This window comes from Alnus glutinosa, chromosome 3, assembly GCF_958979055.1.
Source record: "Alnus glutinosa chromosome 3, dhAlnGlut1.1, whole genome shotgun sequence".
Classification (NCBI taxonomy): Eukaryota; Viridiplantae; Streptophyta; class Magnoliopsida; order Fagales; family Betulaceae; genus Alnus; species Alnus glutinosa.
The window spans coordinates 29,831,074-29,851,541 of record NC_084888.1 but is presented as its reverse complement, the minus strand read 5'-3'; the positions used below and the strand labels follow the sequence as shown (position 1 = coordinate 29,851,541).

Sequence of the window (20,468 nt, the reverse complement as noted above, 5' to 3'; positions counted from 1 at the left end):
AACCGAGTCCAATATCACATTCTTTTGATGATCAATTTCTTAAGTTTAGCATTGAAGCATTCTTGTTGGTGATTACTTACCTCGAGCGCTAAATTCCAAACACATGCTTCTTGAGTTGCACGCTGTGACGAAGGTGCTGTCTTTGTGCCTCTCCTCCAATATTTTCCCATTGCCCCATTGCATCTTTTGCACTTGGCCGGTCTTACTGCGGCATTGTAGATCTCACTGCAAAACGAAACCATCTGGTGCAGCGTCACATATACATGGCTTAATATATATATATATCTCCATCTTACACACAGTGAAACTTGCTTAATATCTCTCTCTCTCTCTCTCTTACACACAGAATACTGGGTTTGATTTGTTTGGGAATATTACATTATACATGGCTCCTAACAATGTTTGATGTATAATGGTTAAAGGCAAAGTTTGGGAATTATCTGGGTTCATTTTAAAATCCCAGTTTTTTAGACTGTCTGCTAGCTAGAGAGTAGAAAGGGATCGGCTTTTTTGTTTGAGTGTTTTAATTTCTTAAGATGGTTTGTATGAGGAGGTACAGAAGCTTTGAAATAATGAAATGGGGAAAGCTAGTGAAGAAGAGTGACTGTACGTAGTCGATCTGTAGCTTTGGTATTCTCTTATTGGTCAATCGTTTTACCAATGCAATGGGCTTCATGAAGGACAAGGCCTTGTCTGGCTGTGCCGAGATTCTCAAGCAATGCTAGGTGTCTGATGAGTAGTTCTGCTTTAAGTTCCTCTTATGGGTCCAGTTATTAAGCTCTTTCTGGCTTGTGCTATTTGCTCACTGTATGCTCTTTATTCTTTTGGGGTAAAAAAACCCTTTTAAAAAAAAAATTGGATCATTCGGATTGTGTCGGGTTTGGGTCGGCGGATCAACCTGAACCCGACACGCCAAACCGTTTTGCCAACCCTAATGTACGCCTTGGCCTTCACTGTCTCTTTGTTGTACGTGCGGCGCTGCAGATGTGCGAGCTAGACGCTGCTACCGGTTGTGCACGACACTTCATGGTGGTGGTGTGTGTTGTGCATAGCATGGAGATGTGCAAGGTTAGATGGTAACGTGATATGCGCGGACCACCACTAAAAAGGGTGAACACGAGGCCAACATTGCCACACTGGCATTCGAGAGCCACTGTTTTTCCAAAAATTGATAGCCATGAGAACAACTAACATGTTTTGATACAATAAATTTTAGAAAAAGTTACGGAGCTTGGAGCATAATAAAACATTCAATATAGCTTCTCTCGCACTAAAATATAATTTGTACCATTCTGATCCCATATTCGGAAGAGATGAATAGCTCACATAGAGTGAGTAATTTATAAAAGATAGTCATGAGTACTAAGTTTCACATTGCCTAGTTACTAGGTGAAACTGAGCTTTATAAGAGATTTTAGAGAAGCTTCAAATTGACTAGTCATTTTGGAGTGCTTTTTCTTAGGACATTACAAATGGTATCAGAGCCACCTAGTAACGCCAGGTCCTATGGTACAGGAGCACTGCATGATGTGGCCCTGACGATCGAGGATGTCAGGGGTTTAAGGAGAGGAGTTTGTAACATTCCGGTCCCATATTGAAAAGAGATGAATATTTCATAGTTTATAAGAAATAGTACTCATGAGTACTGCTAAGTCCCACATTACTTAATTAGTACGTGAAACTAGGCTTTATAAGAGATTCTAGAAAATCTTTAAATTGACTAATCCTTTTATAGTAATAGCACATATATGACTATCACTTTTTCCTCCATCATTACATAATCTGATTGGGGTTGTTTCACATGCTTTAATTTAACTCTTAAATCTCCAACATTTTCTTCTCTAGAAATAGAGCACGCTATTTCTGATGTCACATATTTACGCGCTGTTTGTTGCAAGCATTTTCCACGCCATTTTCGCACATGCATTTCAATGGTTGTCTCTATTAATTAAGCCTCGTACGACACATTTCAGAACCATATATATTTGTTTTTAATTAGAGTAACACCTGAAGATCGAGTTACCATACGCCACGCCTTCTTGAGTCATGACACGGGCTGGAGGGGCACGCCCCCTCCATAATTAATTAAGTTTAAATGTTCAATATATTAACTTTTTAGGTTTCGGTTAGTTCTTTTAATGTTTAATTAGATTTTTAAAACCGTAATTAATTAGTATCGGTCCACGTGCCCATTTTGAGACTGATTCCTACCTTGAGAACGTACTTGGAGATCGAGTGGTATGTGTGATTAGAATATAGGCAGCTTATAATATAAATTAAAATATTTTACGTGTTAAGCTTCATTTATTAAGAGAGAGTTGAGTCCGCACGTGAAAAAAAAATGTTATAATATAAATTAAATGATTAAATTTATTGATTTCTTCATATTCTGCGTAAGCATTTGAGATAAACGAAAATTTAATAGTAGTTTAATTACTCTACTAAATGTTCCGGAGACCAAACAGAATGTCAAACTCGACTCAATAGCTCTCTATATATCATGTACGTGGAATTAATTATTTAAATAATAATATATTACAGCAATTAAATGTAATTATAGTTGTAATCAGGCGGCATTGAACTATTGGATAGCGATTAGAGTGTTTAATTAGCTATTCGATCTACATGTTTGAGAAAGGAACAACGTCTTAATTTACAATGTTTCTTGTCTCTTTCGTACACGGATGCACAAGGGCCAAGCCGAGAGTGCCTTTAATTATCTTTACCCATTTCGATCTGATCGTTAATTATGAAAATGCTGAGATCTTATTATTAATTAGCTAATGGGCCGGATTAGGCAGCTCATAATTGTGTGGATTGGTGCATGTGGATAGCTCATGGGATTAGGCAATAATTAATGCCAAACTTAGAGTATATTCTGACAATTATATATAATTAATAATCATCGCAAGACAATTATTTCCTTAAAGCAATCTCGTTTCTTATCCAATTAAGGCATGTAAAAGTATCAATCATGCCAAGTGATGACACCATTTGGCATTCTTAGGCGACATCGATCGCATGCACAAATTAAAGTTTGGTGCCAAAAAGGCATTTGTTTTTTGGGTGGTAATTATTTTAAAAAGAAAATTAAACAAGCTTCTTATCCAATCAAGTCAATTAGCTAGTAATTAAACTGTTAATTAGCTAATTAAGTGATGATGCCATCATTAATTAATCAAAAGTTTTCTTTGCTTTATGACACGGTCGACATTAATTAATTGGAGGCGATCGATGATTTCAAGGTAATACAATCGAATATGATTCTGAAATTTATTTAATTAATTAATCAAGTTCATTCTCTCGTCTAATTGGCCAAAGCATGCAGCAACCATTAACCATATATATATATATATATATATATATATATATATATATAGTACTGTGCATGCGTGCAGGCCAAACTATGTCAAACATAAAACAAAGAAGAGTACGTACTACTGAGTTAAGATAAAGAAGAGTGAATTAAATTGATAAAGAAAGTAATTAAGGTTCTACAAGGTTCAAGAATTTGAATTAATATATATTATGATCGATGTAATTGATTGATGTGGAACGTTTAATTTCTAACTTTTCGAGTAATTTTAAGTCATGCATGCATGCATTTCTATATCATGAGTGTCTCTTGGTAGAAATAGGAAACTGTTCAGTTGGTAAGAAAAGTCGTGCTTTAATTTCTATCATGAGCGTTTCTCCCTCTACATCTACCTCTACCTCATCCACAAAAGACATTTTCAAAGAATAATTTGAGGGATATATAGCGTTTCTTCTGATGGTGATTAATTAACTCAATTAATTTCTTCGAGTACGAGACTTATGTTGTAAGTTGATTTGTTATTAGTACATATCATCCTAATAACTTGGCCCTTAATTAATCTCAAATCACATAAATTGGTGGGGTTACATCAATGAAGCCCCAACTCATAATTAAACATTATTGTATTAGATTATTCCTAATCTTCTTGGCCGAACAACGAGCTTGCAGTCTTGACCCTACGTCGATCCCTCTTCACTTGACGCACCAAAGTCTCCTCAGATCGAAGTAAATTCCAATGAAGCAAATCATTACAATGCCTCCAAATATGATAAACGGTTCCTCCAAAACAAAGCCTATAAATGGTAGCAAGCTAGCTTTTCCCCTTCAGATGATCTCAATTGAATCCCACTCAACATGTGGATTCCGTATTAGACAATCGGCAACAACACTTCTCCAGATACGACTGCTAAAGCTACAACTAAAGAAGAGATGGTCTCTACTTTCCGGGCAAGCAAAGCAGAACATACACAGAGTGGATCCCGTGTAACCCCAATAACACATCATTTCCTTGGTGACGAGGGCATTCCGAAAGACCAACCAGAGAATGAAAGCATGTTTAGGGATTGCCAACTCAAACCAGACAATTTTATGCCATCCTACCTCCGGCAATTTAGTTCAAAGCATCTCCCAGGTCTAGGCACACGAATACTTTCCTGTAGAGGATTTCCAAACTGGAAGATCTTCCCCCCCAATGCTAGCTTCAAATAATTGACTTTGGATTTGCACCAATTGATCAAATCTAGCTCTAGGCCAAAACCATTCACAGGGTATATATAATGGATATTTTATGTCATGTGTGGGTCATATGTCGCGCTCGCCGTTTGAGTTAACCAAAAATCCTAATGGATGGAGATCGAATATTACCGATTGAGTAGTAGATTGTTAGGGTACATATATATTGCAAAAATTGAAATATTAAAACAACATAATTATATTGCACGTTGCGTAATAGTTCGAGAAGGGTAAATGTAGTTTCCTTTGTAATTAAATAAAATCACGAGTTGCCGTAAGACCAATTAACTAGGAAGGGAAAAAAAGTTGTACTAATTAATTCTACTATATTACATCAATAGATCGAGCTAGTTTAAAATTTGTTATTCTTAATCTAGTATATGCAAGCTAGGCCATTATCAGAAAATTATCTGATCCTCAAGAATTTGCGATTTTCTCAGAATTAAACTTAAGAATTTCACTGTGGCCTCGAAGGAGATTCTCTTAATTAGTTGTGAAAATAGGGAAAGTGGCGTGGTAGGAGATTCTCTTAATTATTTGGTTCTGGAAGCACCTTTTTTTTTCTTTTTCTTTTTTATTTTATTATTTTTAATTCCCTTTTCTTTTGTACGGACAAATTAAGGGCAATAGCCATGCATGCAGCTTTCAAGTAAGGCCTGTTTTAAATGGTAGATGTAAACTCCACCACAACCAGGTTGATAAGCTGATTTCACTTAATTTGTTCGGTCTTGCATCAAACTATATATGCAACAAAACGATCGTGATAATTATTATTATATAAAAGAGAGAGATTTGAAAGATTTTGACACATTTTAATTAATCTTACATATATAATATGATCATGTACGTTAACATGAAGAAAAGAGAACAAATTAAACTCAATCTAATTATACTTGTTTTAACAAAAGGAAAATTAGACGCGTCTCTAGCTAGCAAGCTTTATTCCTCCAAATTGCTTCTTGCACTAATTACATAATATATATATTCCTCCAACACTAACACCAAATTTCAAAGGAGGGGGGGGGGGGGGGCCTTCCTTTTGGTGTTTCTGTTACCATTTTCCTCACAGACCCAACAAAAGCACCAATTCTCTCTCTCTCTCTCTCTCTCTCTCTCTCTCCGGCCCTTCATGCCAACCTTAACGGGCAACGGACAGTTCAAACTCCTTGTTTTTGTTTTCTGGGTGATTCTGTCGATGCCAGTCGGAGAAGGCATCAAGGGTTTTCGTGTCAGCCCGGTAATGTTTCTGCGTGAATTCCAGAAAATTCGGCCATGTGAAGTCGGGATATGTTCTTGGATTTTCAGCGTTGATCAAGCTTCTTGGCGGAGTGACCACCTTGTCCATCCTCGGGCATAGAAAGAAGGCAAGAGATTTCCTCACTGTTCGGTTGTTCACCACTGCTCTATGCAAGCAACTCTTGTAAATCCCATTTGACAGAGCCTGAAAACATTATACTTAATCTTCATTACTCCTCTCATTCACAATATATGTTCCATAAATTTGTTAAACACAATTGACTTTTATACTACTGTTGGAATCACTTGTCAGTTAAAATCGTAGCAGTCATAAATATATATAGCTAGCAGATTAATTACTAAATAACAGTCATAATTAATTAATATTGATAATCTCACCATAAATGTGTCACCAATGTTGACAACCAAAGCATCCGGGTTAGGACTAATGAAGTGCCATTTTTCATCCACAAACACTTGAAGGCCGCCGACTTGATCTTGGTGAAGGATTGTTAACGATGTTGGATCGCAATGTGGCCCCGTTCCTAGAGTTTGATCTGGTTTTTGGCATGGCGGGTAGTAGTTCAATCTCATTATTGAATCGTTTCCTTCATAGAATTCTCTGAAGTACTTCCTGCCAACGCCTAGGCTCATTCCCAGAAGCTCCATGATCCCAAGGGAGAGTGCGCTCATGGCTTCACAGTATTCCTGGTACACACTCCTATACACGTACAACAAAACAGTAGAGCATAAGAGAAAAAGCAAAATAGACACATAGCATCAGAAAAAGGGAATCTGAGTTGAATATATATATATTTCTTACCCAAACTGTTTGAAATCTTCTCCCATGGCATTGACGATATAGTCCTTGACAATTTTTAAGGAAGGATGATCACCGGCACAATATCGGAAAGAAAGTGTCTCCTTCCAGGGAAGCTTGGAGGAGAACCTGCCGGTAAAGCTACTAGCATAGCCACAGTGGTCACCGATCTTTCTTTGAGCCCTTTGCTTTTCTGAGATATGCAAGCCGAAGAAGTCGTCCATGAACTGGTGTGCTTTAGCTATAAGTTTTGTATCAATCCCATGATTTATAACTAGAAAGAACCCGTGCTTCTTGCATGCCTCATTGACCAACCGAGAAGCATTTGAGACTGCTTGTGGGTCGCCGGAGAGGAATCCCTCCAAGTCGATTGGGGGGACTAAAAGTTCCGGCATCGACTGATCATCGGATGGCTTTTCATGGTCCGGCCATAAGAATTGCGATGGTATGTTGGTTTCATTCCGAAGAACCGATGCATCAAAAACCACAGTTTTCTGTTCGCTTTCATTCCTTGTTTCGTTTGCCGGTGAGGAAGGCGTTGCAGCAGGAAGCATTGGCATATTTGGATATTTGGATATTGTAGAGAGAGAGAGAGAGAGAGGCCGGGGGGTGGGTTGGTTATTGAGGGGAAAGAGGAAAAGAGATCAGCTTTATAAAGAAGTTGGGGTCAAATTAAAATGACAATTTTACCCCGAACCCACTAATGGAGAGGATCCTATTCATGTTCAATTGGGGAGACAGGGTAATTAACAAAAAGATGTGGAATCTATTAATTGACCAATTAATTAGCTTAAAAAAGAGAGAGAGAAAGTAAAAAGAGAGAGAGAAATTTGAGGAAATTAGTTGGAGACAAAAAAAGAAAGAAAGAGGGAAAATGAAAGATAAATACAAGTGGAAAAGTGGATCGAGGTGGGTATATGTATATATTATATACTTATGGAAAATGCTATATATATATATATATATATATATATATATATATATATATAGTAGATCAGGGCGGAGTTAGGATTTAGGATTTGGGGGGGCCAAATTGAAAAAAATTAATTTAGGGAGCCAAAACTAAAAAAATAAAAAAAATTAGGGGTAAAATTATCAATTTTTTTTATTTTTAGAATTTTTCTTTTTTTTGGGAGAAACCCTTGGCCTCGGGGCCAAGGATAGTTCCCCCCCCTGAGTAGATCAATATTTAACTTTATCTATTAAAACTGATGTGACCTGGTCTTTTCCAAAAAAAAAAATTTATTTTTAGAAGACCACACTACATCAGCTTTAATGAATAAAATGTGAATATTTATCTGGTATATAGTATTTCTCACCGTTTATATGTATTTTTTTTTCTTGCCTTTATATTGACATATATAGGTGATTTTTTTTAAAAAAATAAATAAATAAAATTGATGATTGAAAATCAATTGGGTTCTTGCTTAGAAATTTGTTCATGTGTATGTGGGTGTTAATCTTATATCTTGTCCCCTATAGGCTAGAGTGCCTTAACCAGAAAAAACAAGGTATATATATATATTATGTATGTAGTGTTTAATTGAGTGGGAGAACTACGATGAAAAATGTTTTGTTTTCCTCTGATGCCACTTCCTATTTATCACAATCATATAGCAACATATATTTTATTAGATAAATTATGTCACATTGACATAACATGCTTGAAAAAGTCTATAATTATTTTTTTCTTTAAATAATTAACATTATAAATTATTTAAAACATGTCATATAAATTAATGTGATGTAAATATGATAAACCACCTCAGGGGTGGAGGCACTTAGAGGGTCGGGGGTCTATGGTCCCCTAAAAAAATTATTTTTTAAGGGTTAATCATATGATAGCCGGCTCCGACAAAAATAAAACTCGACCCCTCAAAAAATTTACTCTACTAATAAAAATTAGATTACGAAATAGAATAGAATATGAATTTTTAGCAGATCATTTACTAGTTTATATTGAGTATAAAATATCTAAAGATTTTACTACAAAAATTATCGATAATAGATAAATTTTATTTTTTGACAAATCATCGTTGAGCATAATTCGAAAGAGATACAAAGCTCGGACCCACCAAAACATTTTTGGCTACGCCCCTAAACCACATTGAGTGGCCAATTATGCCGACTTTTGTGAGGAAGGGAAAATGGAGTAGTCAATTTTGCTTGGAGCACAAACCGGAATGCCGATGCCTAATTCGTACGAGGTTGACCTCCGCCAGCTTGATCAGACCATTTTGCTCCATTACGTGTCATTTCAGTAGTAAAATACTGTTTTGTCCAGGAAAATAAATAAATAAATAGTAAATTACTATTTATAATTTTTTTTTTTATGTACTTTTTTTTGTACACCACTTTTTTATCCGTACCATTGATTTTAAATTAAAGCTAGCGTTTAACTAAATATAAAGAAGCTATATAAATAGTATTATCCATATTTCAATGTCTTGTCATGTTTTAAGAATGTTCTACCAACTTTATATATGCACTTTTTCATTAAAAAAAAAAAAAAAAAAAAAGAAAAAAAAAACAAAAGAATTTGATAGACATAACTGTACTCTTTCCAAAATGTTTGGGGGATACAATTTTTTATTACAATTTCGTTACAAATTTACGTGGCGGTTTACGTGAGTGTCGTGTGACATATTATGAGTTAAAAAATTAAATAACAAAATTTGATAGATATAGATACATTATGTTCAATCTACCTTTAGATCAATTTTAATTAAAAAAAAAAATCTCAAGGGTGAATTTTTTGAATAAAATTATAATACTTTTATTACTCAATCAAAAAAATAGAGAAGATTGCTATAACAAAACAGTTTCACAGATACAGTTAAAAATTTCTTCCAATTAAACATGATCTATGATATGTTTAACGGTATCCTTAGCTAACCCATGCGCTCGCATTATTAGCGATTCTACTAATATGATGAATCTGCTAACTAGAAAACGAGTTCAAAATCATGTGAATGTCTTCCACTAGTTGTCCAAATATACTCCAATTACGGCCTTTGAAAGTTGCAACTTTAACCACTTGGAGCGTATCACATTCTAAAAGAATATTACGTAAACCCAATTCTTTGCAAAGAAAAAGTTATAATACATGATTAAACATGTCAGCACAATTGAGTATGCTGGGAGAATGCAAATAACATTTTTAAAATTTAATTGTTTATTAACTAATATAATTAATAGTCCTGATAAATGCCACGTCAGATTGTAAAGGATTTGCGCTTTCAACAAACTTAAACACCCTGTACATGAAAGTTCAAACTAAATTAGGAAGCTTAATTTGCAAGACAACATAGGATCAAATGCATTTACTTACCGAAAATGGTAAAGAAACAATTGTATTCCTATGTTTTGGTGTTATGCATTAGATTTATCATTTGAATTTTGGCCGACTTGAACTGGCCGGCCGGTGGACGGTCCACCCACCTTTGGGTAATCTGAGAAGAGACAATCTTTAGCATCCCAAAAGGTTGTGACGGCCTTGAGATTAGAATAAAATCAGGACCTTTTTACCCCATATATTGTATTTATTAATATATAGTTGGGGTCCTTAGAATATTATGGTGGGTTGAATGATATTTATACAATGAACGTAACCACGAACAAATATCCTTTTTTTCTGAATATTATTCAAAGTTATATTCAAATTTTGATTTAAGAATCCATTAATCAGTGGAGTTAGATAAATCGTCCCTTTAGAAAGCTCATCAATAAACTTCATGATCAATCAAATCTTGTTTTGTGATTCATTAAAGAAAGATGACCTTGTTATCTTTGCCCATTAGCACAATTTGTTAATTAGATGAAATGTATCTTCGAAAAGAAGAGAATATATATATACACACCATAAATGTAGTTTATATATACACGCATTGGCATCGGCATCCACACATAATATTGCTTATTTATGGATTGGAGAGTAATTCTACTGCGTCGTTTAGAGGGTTGATTACGTCTACCGTTTGGGAAAAATGATTTACGCTTTTAAAAAACGTAAATCATTTTTCGAAATTTACTAAATATTTTTGGTCAAACAAAAATAATTTTCAGGTTGACTATTATTTTCATCCCTACCAAACACCGAAAAATGCCGAAAATATTTTCTAAAAATCATTTTAGGCCGAAACAACTAAAGCATTAATTGTGCTGCTACTATTTAGGGTCGTATCTTAAGTCTAATGGAAGAGTCGGCTATGTAGTGTGCCAATTAGTTACCCTTTTTCTTTTTTTTCTTTTTTTGTAAAAGAATATGGGAGTTCTTCAAAACTCGACAAGTGTCATGACAACAATTAGGTTGGTACGTTCCAAACTCAAAGAGGGGTTGGTGTAAAGTTTGAGAATCCAAAGTAATGCCCTATTATTATTGATAATAATAATAAGAGTAGAAATTTTCTAACGGTAAGAGTAGAAATTTTATACTAAAATAGCGTTTTGGGGGTGGTTCGGCCAACGAAGCCTATGTAAAAATGTGTTATAGGGCCACACCTTTATATTTGTGTTACAAATAATCTCTTATTTATAAGAAAGTAGGGTAGGAAAATGAGGGGATTTAATTACAGAAAATAACTAATGGTAAATAGGAAACAAAGAAAATGACATGAAAAGTATCTTTATATTCTAAGAGATAGTATCGAGACAATAATATTCTCACTTTGACGACAAAACAAGAGAGATTTCTCTGGTTTGGTGGGTGTGGTCGGGAACTTGAGGCGGAAAGATAATGGGGGGCAGAGACGATACTGGATATGATTTTGGATTGGAAGTTACAGAGACTGAAAAGGGAGAGGCTTGTGGCAGTGGGACTTGGACTAAACACCAAAAAAAAAAGAAAAAAAAAAAAGATTTTAGGGAATTAAACACAAAAATCATATCAGCCCACGATTGATTGGAAGCAAGTCGAAGGAAGGACAAAACTGGGCAAAGCAAAGGTTGCACCTTGAGTGGTTTGTTGACTCAATCCCACAATAGGAGGGAGATGCTTCTGGGCCTTTCGTTGACTTAACTTTAAATCCTCCACTCATTGATTGAAGCCTGCCCTGCAACACTGTTTTTACAATTTTCTTGCTTTTCTTTCCCTTAAAATCCGGTTCTGGGCTTTTCGTGATATTAAAACTGCTGCTTCCTTTACGTCTTTTTGTCAAACCCTCCATTGATGATTTGTGTCTTCTTTGAAAATACCTTTTAGCTCATAAAAAGTGCGTTTATCCCCAATCGCAATCCCTAACCGGCCAATCTATCCACAGCTCAACCAAATGGCCTACTTTTTGACGCGTATAAAATTTTTGTCAACTTCCATCTGAACCCTTCACTGTAGGAGGTGATCTAATAACAAGTTCGTTTTTTCTTTTCAAGCAACCTGTACTAATTGTTATTCCCTTATTCTTATGTTTTTAAACTGGTATTTATTTATTTATTTATATACAAGTAATGTCTCTCCACTTTTCGAATAGAGCTAAGAGTGCTATTCACCGTGTAATGTGTTGTTATAATTGATTTATTAAAAGAAAAAAAAAATGGAAAATGAATATAACAATAAAAGCAAAGAAACCGGTTTCAAAGAAATTAAAAAAAAAATAAAAATAAAAATTGGGGAACAAGGGTGATGGGGCGTACCATGTTGTGGTTATTGCATCATCAGTATCATTAGTACACCTGTTCTGATAAAACCAAGTATATTTGTTTAGGAAGTGAATACATGGAGGCTGAAGCAAACACCTATTTCAAAATACATTTATCTACTAATTCTTCACCTGGGAAAATCAAATTGGTAATGATTTAAAACACTACCAAATAAAAGCTATCACAACATGGCAAGCTAGCATCATCTGAGTAGGACAGCATAAATCAGAACCCATATACATTGAATTCTTCAAGGTGTGCAAGTTGTTCAAATGACACTCAACTCCTATTCCTGTCGAAATCAGACTTAGCTCCAAAATGTGGTACAGTAGGGGGTTTTTACAGGTCAACAAGGCATACAATTAGTTACCCTTCGTCCAATGGGTGTGACAGATGATTGGAACAAATTGAATGAATTACAAAGAAAGAAGAATAAACAATGTGGAAAGTGAATGAAAACGGGGGAAACTACGGCACAAAAAAATTAAAATGTTATCCCTGTGCACTTAAAACAAGCTAAAGCAACCTTTTGTTAGAAATAAAGAGCCAGCCAGCAAGAGAGAGAGGATCTCACCATATGACTTGAGCTCATTCACTTAGATTGCAGCTGCGAACGAAGGGATGATCATACTTAATGTACTTAGTCCAGTATGACCTATATCTTGTCATTCCCAACTCCAGCCAAGGTTTCATATTGCCATTGTAGTGTATGACTGCAGCATTCTCAATATCTGCACGATCAACGCTTGGATTGTAACCCAAACCAAGCACATGCCATGACTTCTCAAGAGGTTGTGTCAGCCCATAAAATGTAATTAGCCCCGGAGGTAATGTCCCAAGCTTCCAAAGTACCCTGTCTTCATTCTAAATCCACCACAGAAAAATAAAAACTCAATAGATAAACAATTATGATATGCAGATTTCTTACACAAACTTTATTCTGAGATACAAACTTGATGATTAACCCCAGATTTATGTCAATTTATAAGTCATATGCAAGATGACGGTATACGAAACAAAATACAGATGCAAACAAATGCAAGGTTTCAAAGCCTCACCATGTTCTGCCACTTGTGATATATGCCGGTAATATCCCTTTTTTTCCACTCCTTTAGATCAAAAACGTTCATCCCATATGCCCACCCACATGCATTTGGATCAAAGTTTCTTGCAATATGTGGATTCGTAAAGTTAAGGTACTTGTCAAAACGGTGAAAGCTCTCACCACAGGTTTCCACTGCACCATTAACCTTTCCACGGAGATTCACGGACCAGAGTCCAGTCAAATCTTTCTGGACAACAATGTCATCATCAAGAAACAGGATCTTATCTAACTTTGGATAAACCTGAGGTAGATAAAACCTCAGATGGTTGAGCATTGAGAGATACTTCGGGTTCCTGTACTTCAAATTAGAAGCACCAGATGAAAGGGTGGTTGGATGGGCGGCTTTGAAATAATATTCTTTCATTGCAGCAGACTCAAGTTGACGCAGAACTGGGCAGTACGATGAATTAAGCCACTTAAATTCATCAACATTTTCGACATGGATAGTGGCTTTTCCAGGAGGATTCAACAGAAACCACATATTCATGGCTCCAAAGTTGAGTTTATCGGTGACAACATGAAATACATGTTTTGAAGAGTCCTGCAATGCAGCCAAGAAGCATATTTTAGTCAAGAACGAGAAAGCAAGCAACTCCCTTCTGAGTTTCAGTTCAGTAAAACAAGTTCCCATTACATGTGGCATCTGTCCAAACATGTCAGGTCCACCAAAAGAGAGGGCCCACTCAAAATAATTTCAATATAACAAAATCATGATCAAACAATTTTTTTAAGTGCCTGTTTAATGTTGTGTATCAGCATCCTATATGCAAGTTTAGACCCTTATCTTCTTACTTATCAAAAAAAAAGTTTAGACCCTTACAAAAGTTTCAAAGCTGTTAGCCTGCTTTTAGAATCACATTTTTTAGTCCCATTATGTGTGCACTCCATTGATCCACAATCAGCCACCTATCTATTTCTTTCCCTCCTCCCTTACCACTCTTATTGACCGACTCATTATTAGCACCATTTTTGCCAGGAACAATCTCAATATTCAATCAATTTGTATGAGAAGTATTGAAAACTGTTTACAAAATAATAATAACACACCATAGACACCACTTCTAATTCACTCCCAGATTCCCTGACATTTTCTCTTCCAAAAAGCATTAGAGAAAAGAGAACAAAAATCAAGGACCAATTCTCTAAAACAACAGGAAACCCAAACTCCCATGAATAGACTTTTCATGGCTTGATGCTGCAGATTTAAGCTGAAATGGAGCCATTAGTGGAGATCACTCGGCCTTTTTGTTTCTACTTCAGACTGGCCCAAGTTTAATGACCATTTCGGGAATTGCAAGCATTGGTGGTATCACCAAGGGCATGCATATGGAGCCATAATGCCCTGGTGGAATCACCAAAGAAGCTTTTGCATAAATTTCGTTATCTAATGTGACAAGATTCACCAAAAACTCTAATGTATTGGTCAAATATATGCTCTTTATTTATTATTATTTATTTTACATATACAAGATATATATTACACAGGTTCAATTGTCAAAAAGAAAAGGCAACCATTTCATTGCCCTTTTTAAATAGTTTTAACGAGCAGTTCTATTCCTAACAACACTTACGCAAAACAATTTTAAAAAATCTCCCAACAGCATTTATAGAAGTCTGATATTGCGAAGTTCAAAAAAGGAAAAGATTATGGAAAGTTTACAGAAATGCCAACACAGGCCCTTGAATCATCTTATTCAGAGGCTATCCATAAATCATCTTCAGCAAAAACTCTATAATTACAAAATCACCTAAAGAACCTAACCATTAGTTAGTGTAAATATCTCAAGTGTACTTAGAAACGGAAATATGTATACATCTGAAGTGCAACCAACTGGAGATGTTTTAATATGAAACCACATATACCCGAAATGGCAAGCCCATATAAGTCAATCAGGGACAATAATTTAATAAGCATCAACCAGTGTGTTCAATATTTTGGAGAGATACCCACCCACCCACATTCACATACACACACCACACACACACACTTAAGCCAGTGGAATACAATAAGACAGTGCACATCACCTTGGCACTCATGACAGTTGAGTTGACAACCACTGATGCAGCCAAGACATTGTCTGAGAAGAGAGCATAATGATAAAGATTTGGATTTTCCAAATTCTCTCTTCTGGGGAACTGTCGCTTTTCTGGAGGAAGGAGGTAGTATTCTATGGTTAAGCGCATAGATAAGCAGTGGATTGCATTTGGAATGGTCTTAGCAGCTAACTGACTCAGGAATGTGCTCTGCTTTTTCAAAAGCCTAACTTGTTCATCTGCTGACTGAAGCATTGCTCTGAGCTTTCCAGTCACCAACTTGCAGTCATACAGTTGCTCTCTTGCTACTGACAGAACTTGGCCCATAGCTTTGATTCTCTCGGGTGCACTAGAAACAAATTGAACAAGGAATAAGGTAAAAGGTGACAAAATTATCAATCTACAGGACATAAATAAATGCAGACAAAGAAGCATTCTCAATGACATTACATGCCCAGTACTCTGCTACCTTTGATGTAGATCAGAATCAGCGGTGGCCTCCCCTAGGGCACGTTGGCTCTCTTTAAGTCGAGTCTGTAGTTGTTGGTACAAGTCAACTTTGTTCTTCATCTTTGCGATACTTACATATACCCTTGCCATTATCATTTGATCCCTCATCAAGCGTACCGTTGAATCAGAGTTCTCATTCTCATTTTCTTTCCTCCATATGCTGTATTTCCCCAGAACAGCAGAGTCAACTGATTTGGAGCGTTCAATGGCTGTATTCTCAAGTTTTACAGTTGTTTCATCATCCTTTCGCACCAATTCAGATGCACGCTTTTCACGTCTTTTCTCTCGCAATTGCTGCAGAATAGCTTAAAGGAGTATATATCAAAACTCAAGAAGCAATACAGTTAATACACCGATACAGCCCATGAACAGCAAAAATCATAACCGTAGAGTTTATTTGCTATAATTTATAAGTCGAACATGGAGACCAAAACATGCAAGTATCGAGGGACGGTGATTACCCTCCGGGCTAGGTCCGCAGGTTTACCAACAAATTGAGCACGATCATCTGCAGAGGAGAATAAAATCAAAAGTAAATAATAAAGTATCAGCCATATGCAGATGCCACTACGAAAGACATTGAAAACTCAAGATTCAAAGGCAAGTAAAAGAGTATTGCACATATGCAGATCCTACTACAAAAGATATTATCACCTGAGGAATGGTCCTTTTTGCTCTTAGGTGTTTCCTTTCGAACGTCTGCAGCCGCTTGGTTTGGCTTTGAACACAATCACAAACCCAAAAACATTAATAAATCAAAAGCTATTAATTGACAAGCTTTCAGCAGCACAAAAACTGTACAAGAGACAACAGTGGATTCAAGCAGAAGTATAAGAGTCATCCTAACCTCAGAAGTGTCAACAACTGAAGTCTTGGCCCCAAAGACTTTCCATGAAGCAGACAAGTTGTTTTTCTTAAAAATATCAAGACTCAAAGGGCCCATGTCACTTGTGCTGGCTGTGACAGCATCAATGACCTAAAAAACAGATAATCAGTGTCATCTAGTAAGGAAAATTCTGACAATACAAAAACTACCACTACTTATTTTAATGGAGACATGTGGACAGCTAAATTAAATCTACATCAACTTGCTTACCTCTTTTTTGAAAATAGATTTGACATGCTGCAGTGCCAGCCTTTCTCTCCAATCCACATTCTGCACCACTCATTCAAAATTTTTAAGGTAAAGAAAATAAAGCAGACAGAAGCCATTATAGAAAAAATATGTAATCAGAACTAGAAATGGACACAGATCTGAAAAGACTACCTGTGTACTGGTACCAATTGAAAGATCATCTCGATCTGCAACAGCTAAAAACAACAATAATCATTTTAAAGTAAACATAAATACACAATTAGAGATGAGTAGACATACAGAAACAGAAATCAAAACTCATGCAAAGATTAGCATACTAGTACATGCTAATCCATTCATGATTTTAGTAAATTACACACACAGTGAAGACACAAAATTAATCCCTCGGGCTTCGGATCATGAATGAAGTTTGCTAGGGCAGTAGTACATATTATAGTAACTTTACTAGCGAGTGTACTGGTCTGCATAAATGACATAATATCTCATTTAGAGCATTTATTATTAAATACTTCTGATATTGAATATAATGTTGGACCTCACGTGAACTTCATCATAGAATAATATTGATCATAAGGTTTTCTATACTCGTACTTTATCATTGATTGTAGTTAGGTTGGCTACAAGACTCATTACCTCCACTTTTACCATTACCAATTGGGTGAGATAAATATAAGGAACCAAAACCTAAATGCCACTGTACACCATCAGCACAACATCTAGTAGAAACTAGTAAAGATGCATCATTGACATTCCTAAAGGTCCCTATCCATAATTCTTGTGAAAATCCTATTGGTCAAACTCAAGTGCCATTCTGAACCGAAACTATCTCCAACTGAAAATTTCAAGGAGAGGGAATGACCGGATATGATATTATTCAAAGAAATTTGACTCCAATTAGAATTGAGTAGTAACAAATTCAAGCTACCCTGCAAGTGGCGTTGCACAACTAACATTGTATTGGAAGCACTTCTCCTCTATCGAAAGCAAAACCCATCCACCCTTAGCTCTGAAAATCAATAAAATTACTGCCCAAATAAACTCACTGAGCAAAGCCTCCTTAAAGAAGTATCCAGCGCTAAATATCCATCAATGAGAACTCACGGTTATTAAGATTCAAAAACAAATACTTCCTATCCAAAACTTTGAGCATTGTTTCGGGCATCACTACCTCAACAACATATAGCATTATTCTCAACTCAGAGCTAGAGCACAATTTTATCGTCATTCAATTTGCCTTTTGGGAAGTAATTATGTCGATTCTTGAAAGCAAAAAAAAAAAAAAAAAAAAATCTGTACCAAAATACTAAATTAAGTATCTAACATGCAATAGTGTGTTAGATTAAGTGAGATCCAGAAATTAACCTTCCACATTTGAGAAGTATAGCAATGGTTTAAGAACTGACCAGTGACGCGGAGCCCTCGGCCGACGAAGAAAAGCAACGGCACGAGCACCGCAAAGACAATGAGAATTGCTAAAGGGAATCGAGATCCACCGCCTCTGTTTCTGTGGCCGCCCGCACCGGATAGTCCCCGCTTCATCGCCATTTCCCAAGGAAAACCTAAAGTTGATAGAAAAGGTAACTCAGAGAGAGGGATAGCAGGAAATTACACACAGCCACTAGAGAGAGAGTGTGTATTACGAGTGGAATTGCGAGGAGATGTTGGTGAATTGGGAGGCTTTTGGTGCTTCTTGCTACTCGAAATCCATTAGAGAGAGAGAGAGAGAGAGAGCGCGTGGAAGAAGAAGGATAATGCAGGAAGCGTGATTGGAAAGCAGATTGCTGAAAAAGCAGAATGTTGAAGAATTGAAGGAGGTCACGAAGCTACAATGCTAAAGACGTGTGAATGTGTGATATCTTTTCGTGAACTGGTTAAAAAACAAAAAAATGCGTTAATTTCGTTGCCCTAAATCTAATCCCCAGCGGGAGAGAGAGAGAGAGAGGCAGGGATTTTTTTAACTTTTGGTTTTGGGGTTTTGATTTTGATTTTCCCGTCCTGTCTTGTTGCTTAATTTAGGTGCTCCTCGCTCCAATAACGGCACGAAGATTGCTACTAAGCCTACTACGACGTCGTTGTCACATTAGCTGGATCCAAGCGTCATCCTCATGCTACTGTGTTCATGGCTTCTATCGTTCGTGACTCTTCCTTTGTCTTTAAAGGGCGAGAGATAATATTAAAACATTTAATTATTACCTTTCGTCTTATTTTAAGCAACATGTTGCGTGGGGTCGGTTTGACAAAATTAAAATAATAAAATTTTCTTCCAAATTAAAGCAAACAAAATTTCTCCTTTTACGCATGCACTCTAAAAAATAAAGACATAAATTTTTTATGTCCCACATATAAAAATGATATGTGTCATTTAAACATGTGAGAAGCATATATTTTTTTATTAATGATATTAAAAAAAGCATATAAGATGCACATGCTATTTAAGTAACGTGTGTTTCTCACATGGCAATGGGCACATATCAATCTTATATAGGGCTGTCAAAACAGGTTGACACGACCTGTTTGACTCGCAAACACGTTAAGGGTCAACCCTGACACGACCCGTTTAGATAAAATTGTCAAATTCTTAAACCCTAACACGACCCTGCTAAATAACGGGTTGACACGACCCGACCTGTTTGACTAGTTTATTAATAAAATCTATAAAAATAAAAACACAAATTTAAACTAAAAAAAAAAAATCATATTGTTTGAATAATCATATTATTTCACAGTTGAAATATAAAATATTGAGTTGTTTTATTATTTACTTGTTTTGATTCAACTTCTAAGTTCAAAAACTTGAAAGAAAAAAAAAAAAACTCCTCTAATTTTTTTTAGTCTTTGCCTTTTTTGTTCAAGTTCTAACTCAATAAAAGAAAAATACTAGTGTTTTTTGCGAGATTTTTTTTTTAGTTTAGTCTTTACTCTTTAAACAGTGAGAGAAAGAGAATGGTAATATGATTGTTTAAATTAAATTTTTAATGTTAAAAAAAATGTTTAAGTATACGGGTCAAGCATGTTGACCCTATAACGACCCTTTTATTAAACGGGTCTAACAGGTCAACCTTTTTATGACCCAAACCTTTTTAAGCTTAACCCTAATCTTTTAACTTCATGTCGGGTTCGTGAGTCGTGTCAAAAATTGCCAGCCTTAATTTTATATGTGGATCGTAAGAAATTACCTTCAAACTGGTTTGTAGAAAATTTTTATCCAAAAAAATAAATGTCAATGTTATAGACCGGATTTGAAATTTTTTTCCAACCCAATCGATTGGAGAAAAACTTATTCTTTATTTAATCAGTCGTTGAATGTATTATCAAACCGTGAATTTTTTGACGGTCCTCACTATCTAGAATCCAAATTACAAAAACGCTTCAAACCTAATTTATTCGTTGAATATATTATCAAACGTGAATTTTTTAACGGCCCTCACTATCTAGAATCCAAATTTACAAAAAAGCTTCAAACCTTGTTTATTCACACATCAAC

General features: G+C 35.7%; 2 protein-coding genes across 6 annotated transcripts; both read right to left on the bottom strand.

The window, feature by feature from the left end:
- Nucleotides 1-5,411: 5,411 nt before the first annotated feature.
- LOC133865057 (gibberellin 20 oxidase 1-D-like) lies at nt 5,412-7,238 on the bottom strand. Its single transcript, XM_062301526.1, has 3 exons — nt 6,609-7,238; nt 6,185-6,506; nt 5,412-5,990 (listed from the first exon to the last, which is right to left on the bottom strand). Exons 1-3 carry the CDS (start codon nt 7,163-7,165, stop codon nt 5,688-5,690), a joined length of 1,182 nt encoding a protein of 393 aa, XP_062157510.1. The 5' UTR covers nt 7,166-7,238; the 3' UTR covers nt 5,412-5,687.
- A 2,549-nt stretch (nt 7,239-9,787) lies between these two features.
- On the bottom strand, nt 9,788-18,966 carry LOC133863487 (polygalacturonate 4-alpha-galacturonosyltransferase). Of its 5 annotated transcripts, XR_009899396.1 has the most exons (12): nt 18,388-18,966; nt 17,156-17,199; nt 16,985-17,044; nt 16,736-16,864; nt 16,543-16,606; nt 16,350-16,396; nt 15,848-16,182; nt 15,370-15,727; nt 13,298-13,885; nt 12,814-13,103; nt 12,234-12,277; nt 9,788-9,862 (listed from the first exon to the last, which is right to left on the bottom strand). XR_009899396.1 is itself a non-coding variant. In XM_062299439.1 (11 exons), the coding sequence occupies exons 1-10, from the start codon at nt 18,527-18,529 to the stop codon at nt 12,828-12,830; spliced, it is 2,043 nt and encodes a 680-aa protein (XP_062155423.1). In that variant the 5' UTR covers nt 18,530-18,966; the 3' UTR covers nt 12,180-12,277; nt 12,814-12,827. The 5 variants fall into 5 exon arrangements, 4 of the variants coding, with proteins under 4 accessions (XP_062155423.1, XP_062155422.1, XP_062155421.1 ...); XM_062299439.1 differs by lacking the exon at nt 9,788-9,862 and having other exon boundaries at nt 12,180-12,277; XM_062299438.1 differs by lacking the exons at nt 9,788-9,862; nt 12,234-12,277 and having other exon boundaries at nt 12,463-13,103; nt 18,388-18,543; nt 18,625-18,965.
- Between the last annotated feature and the right edge of the window lie 1,502 nt (nt 18,967-20,468).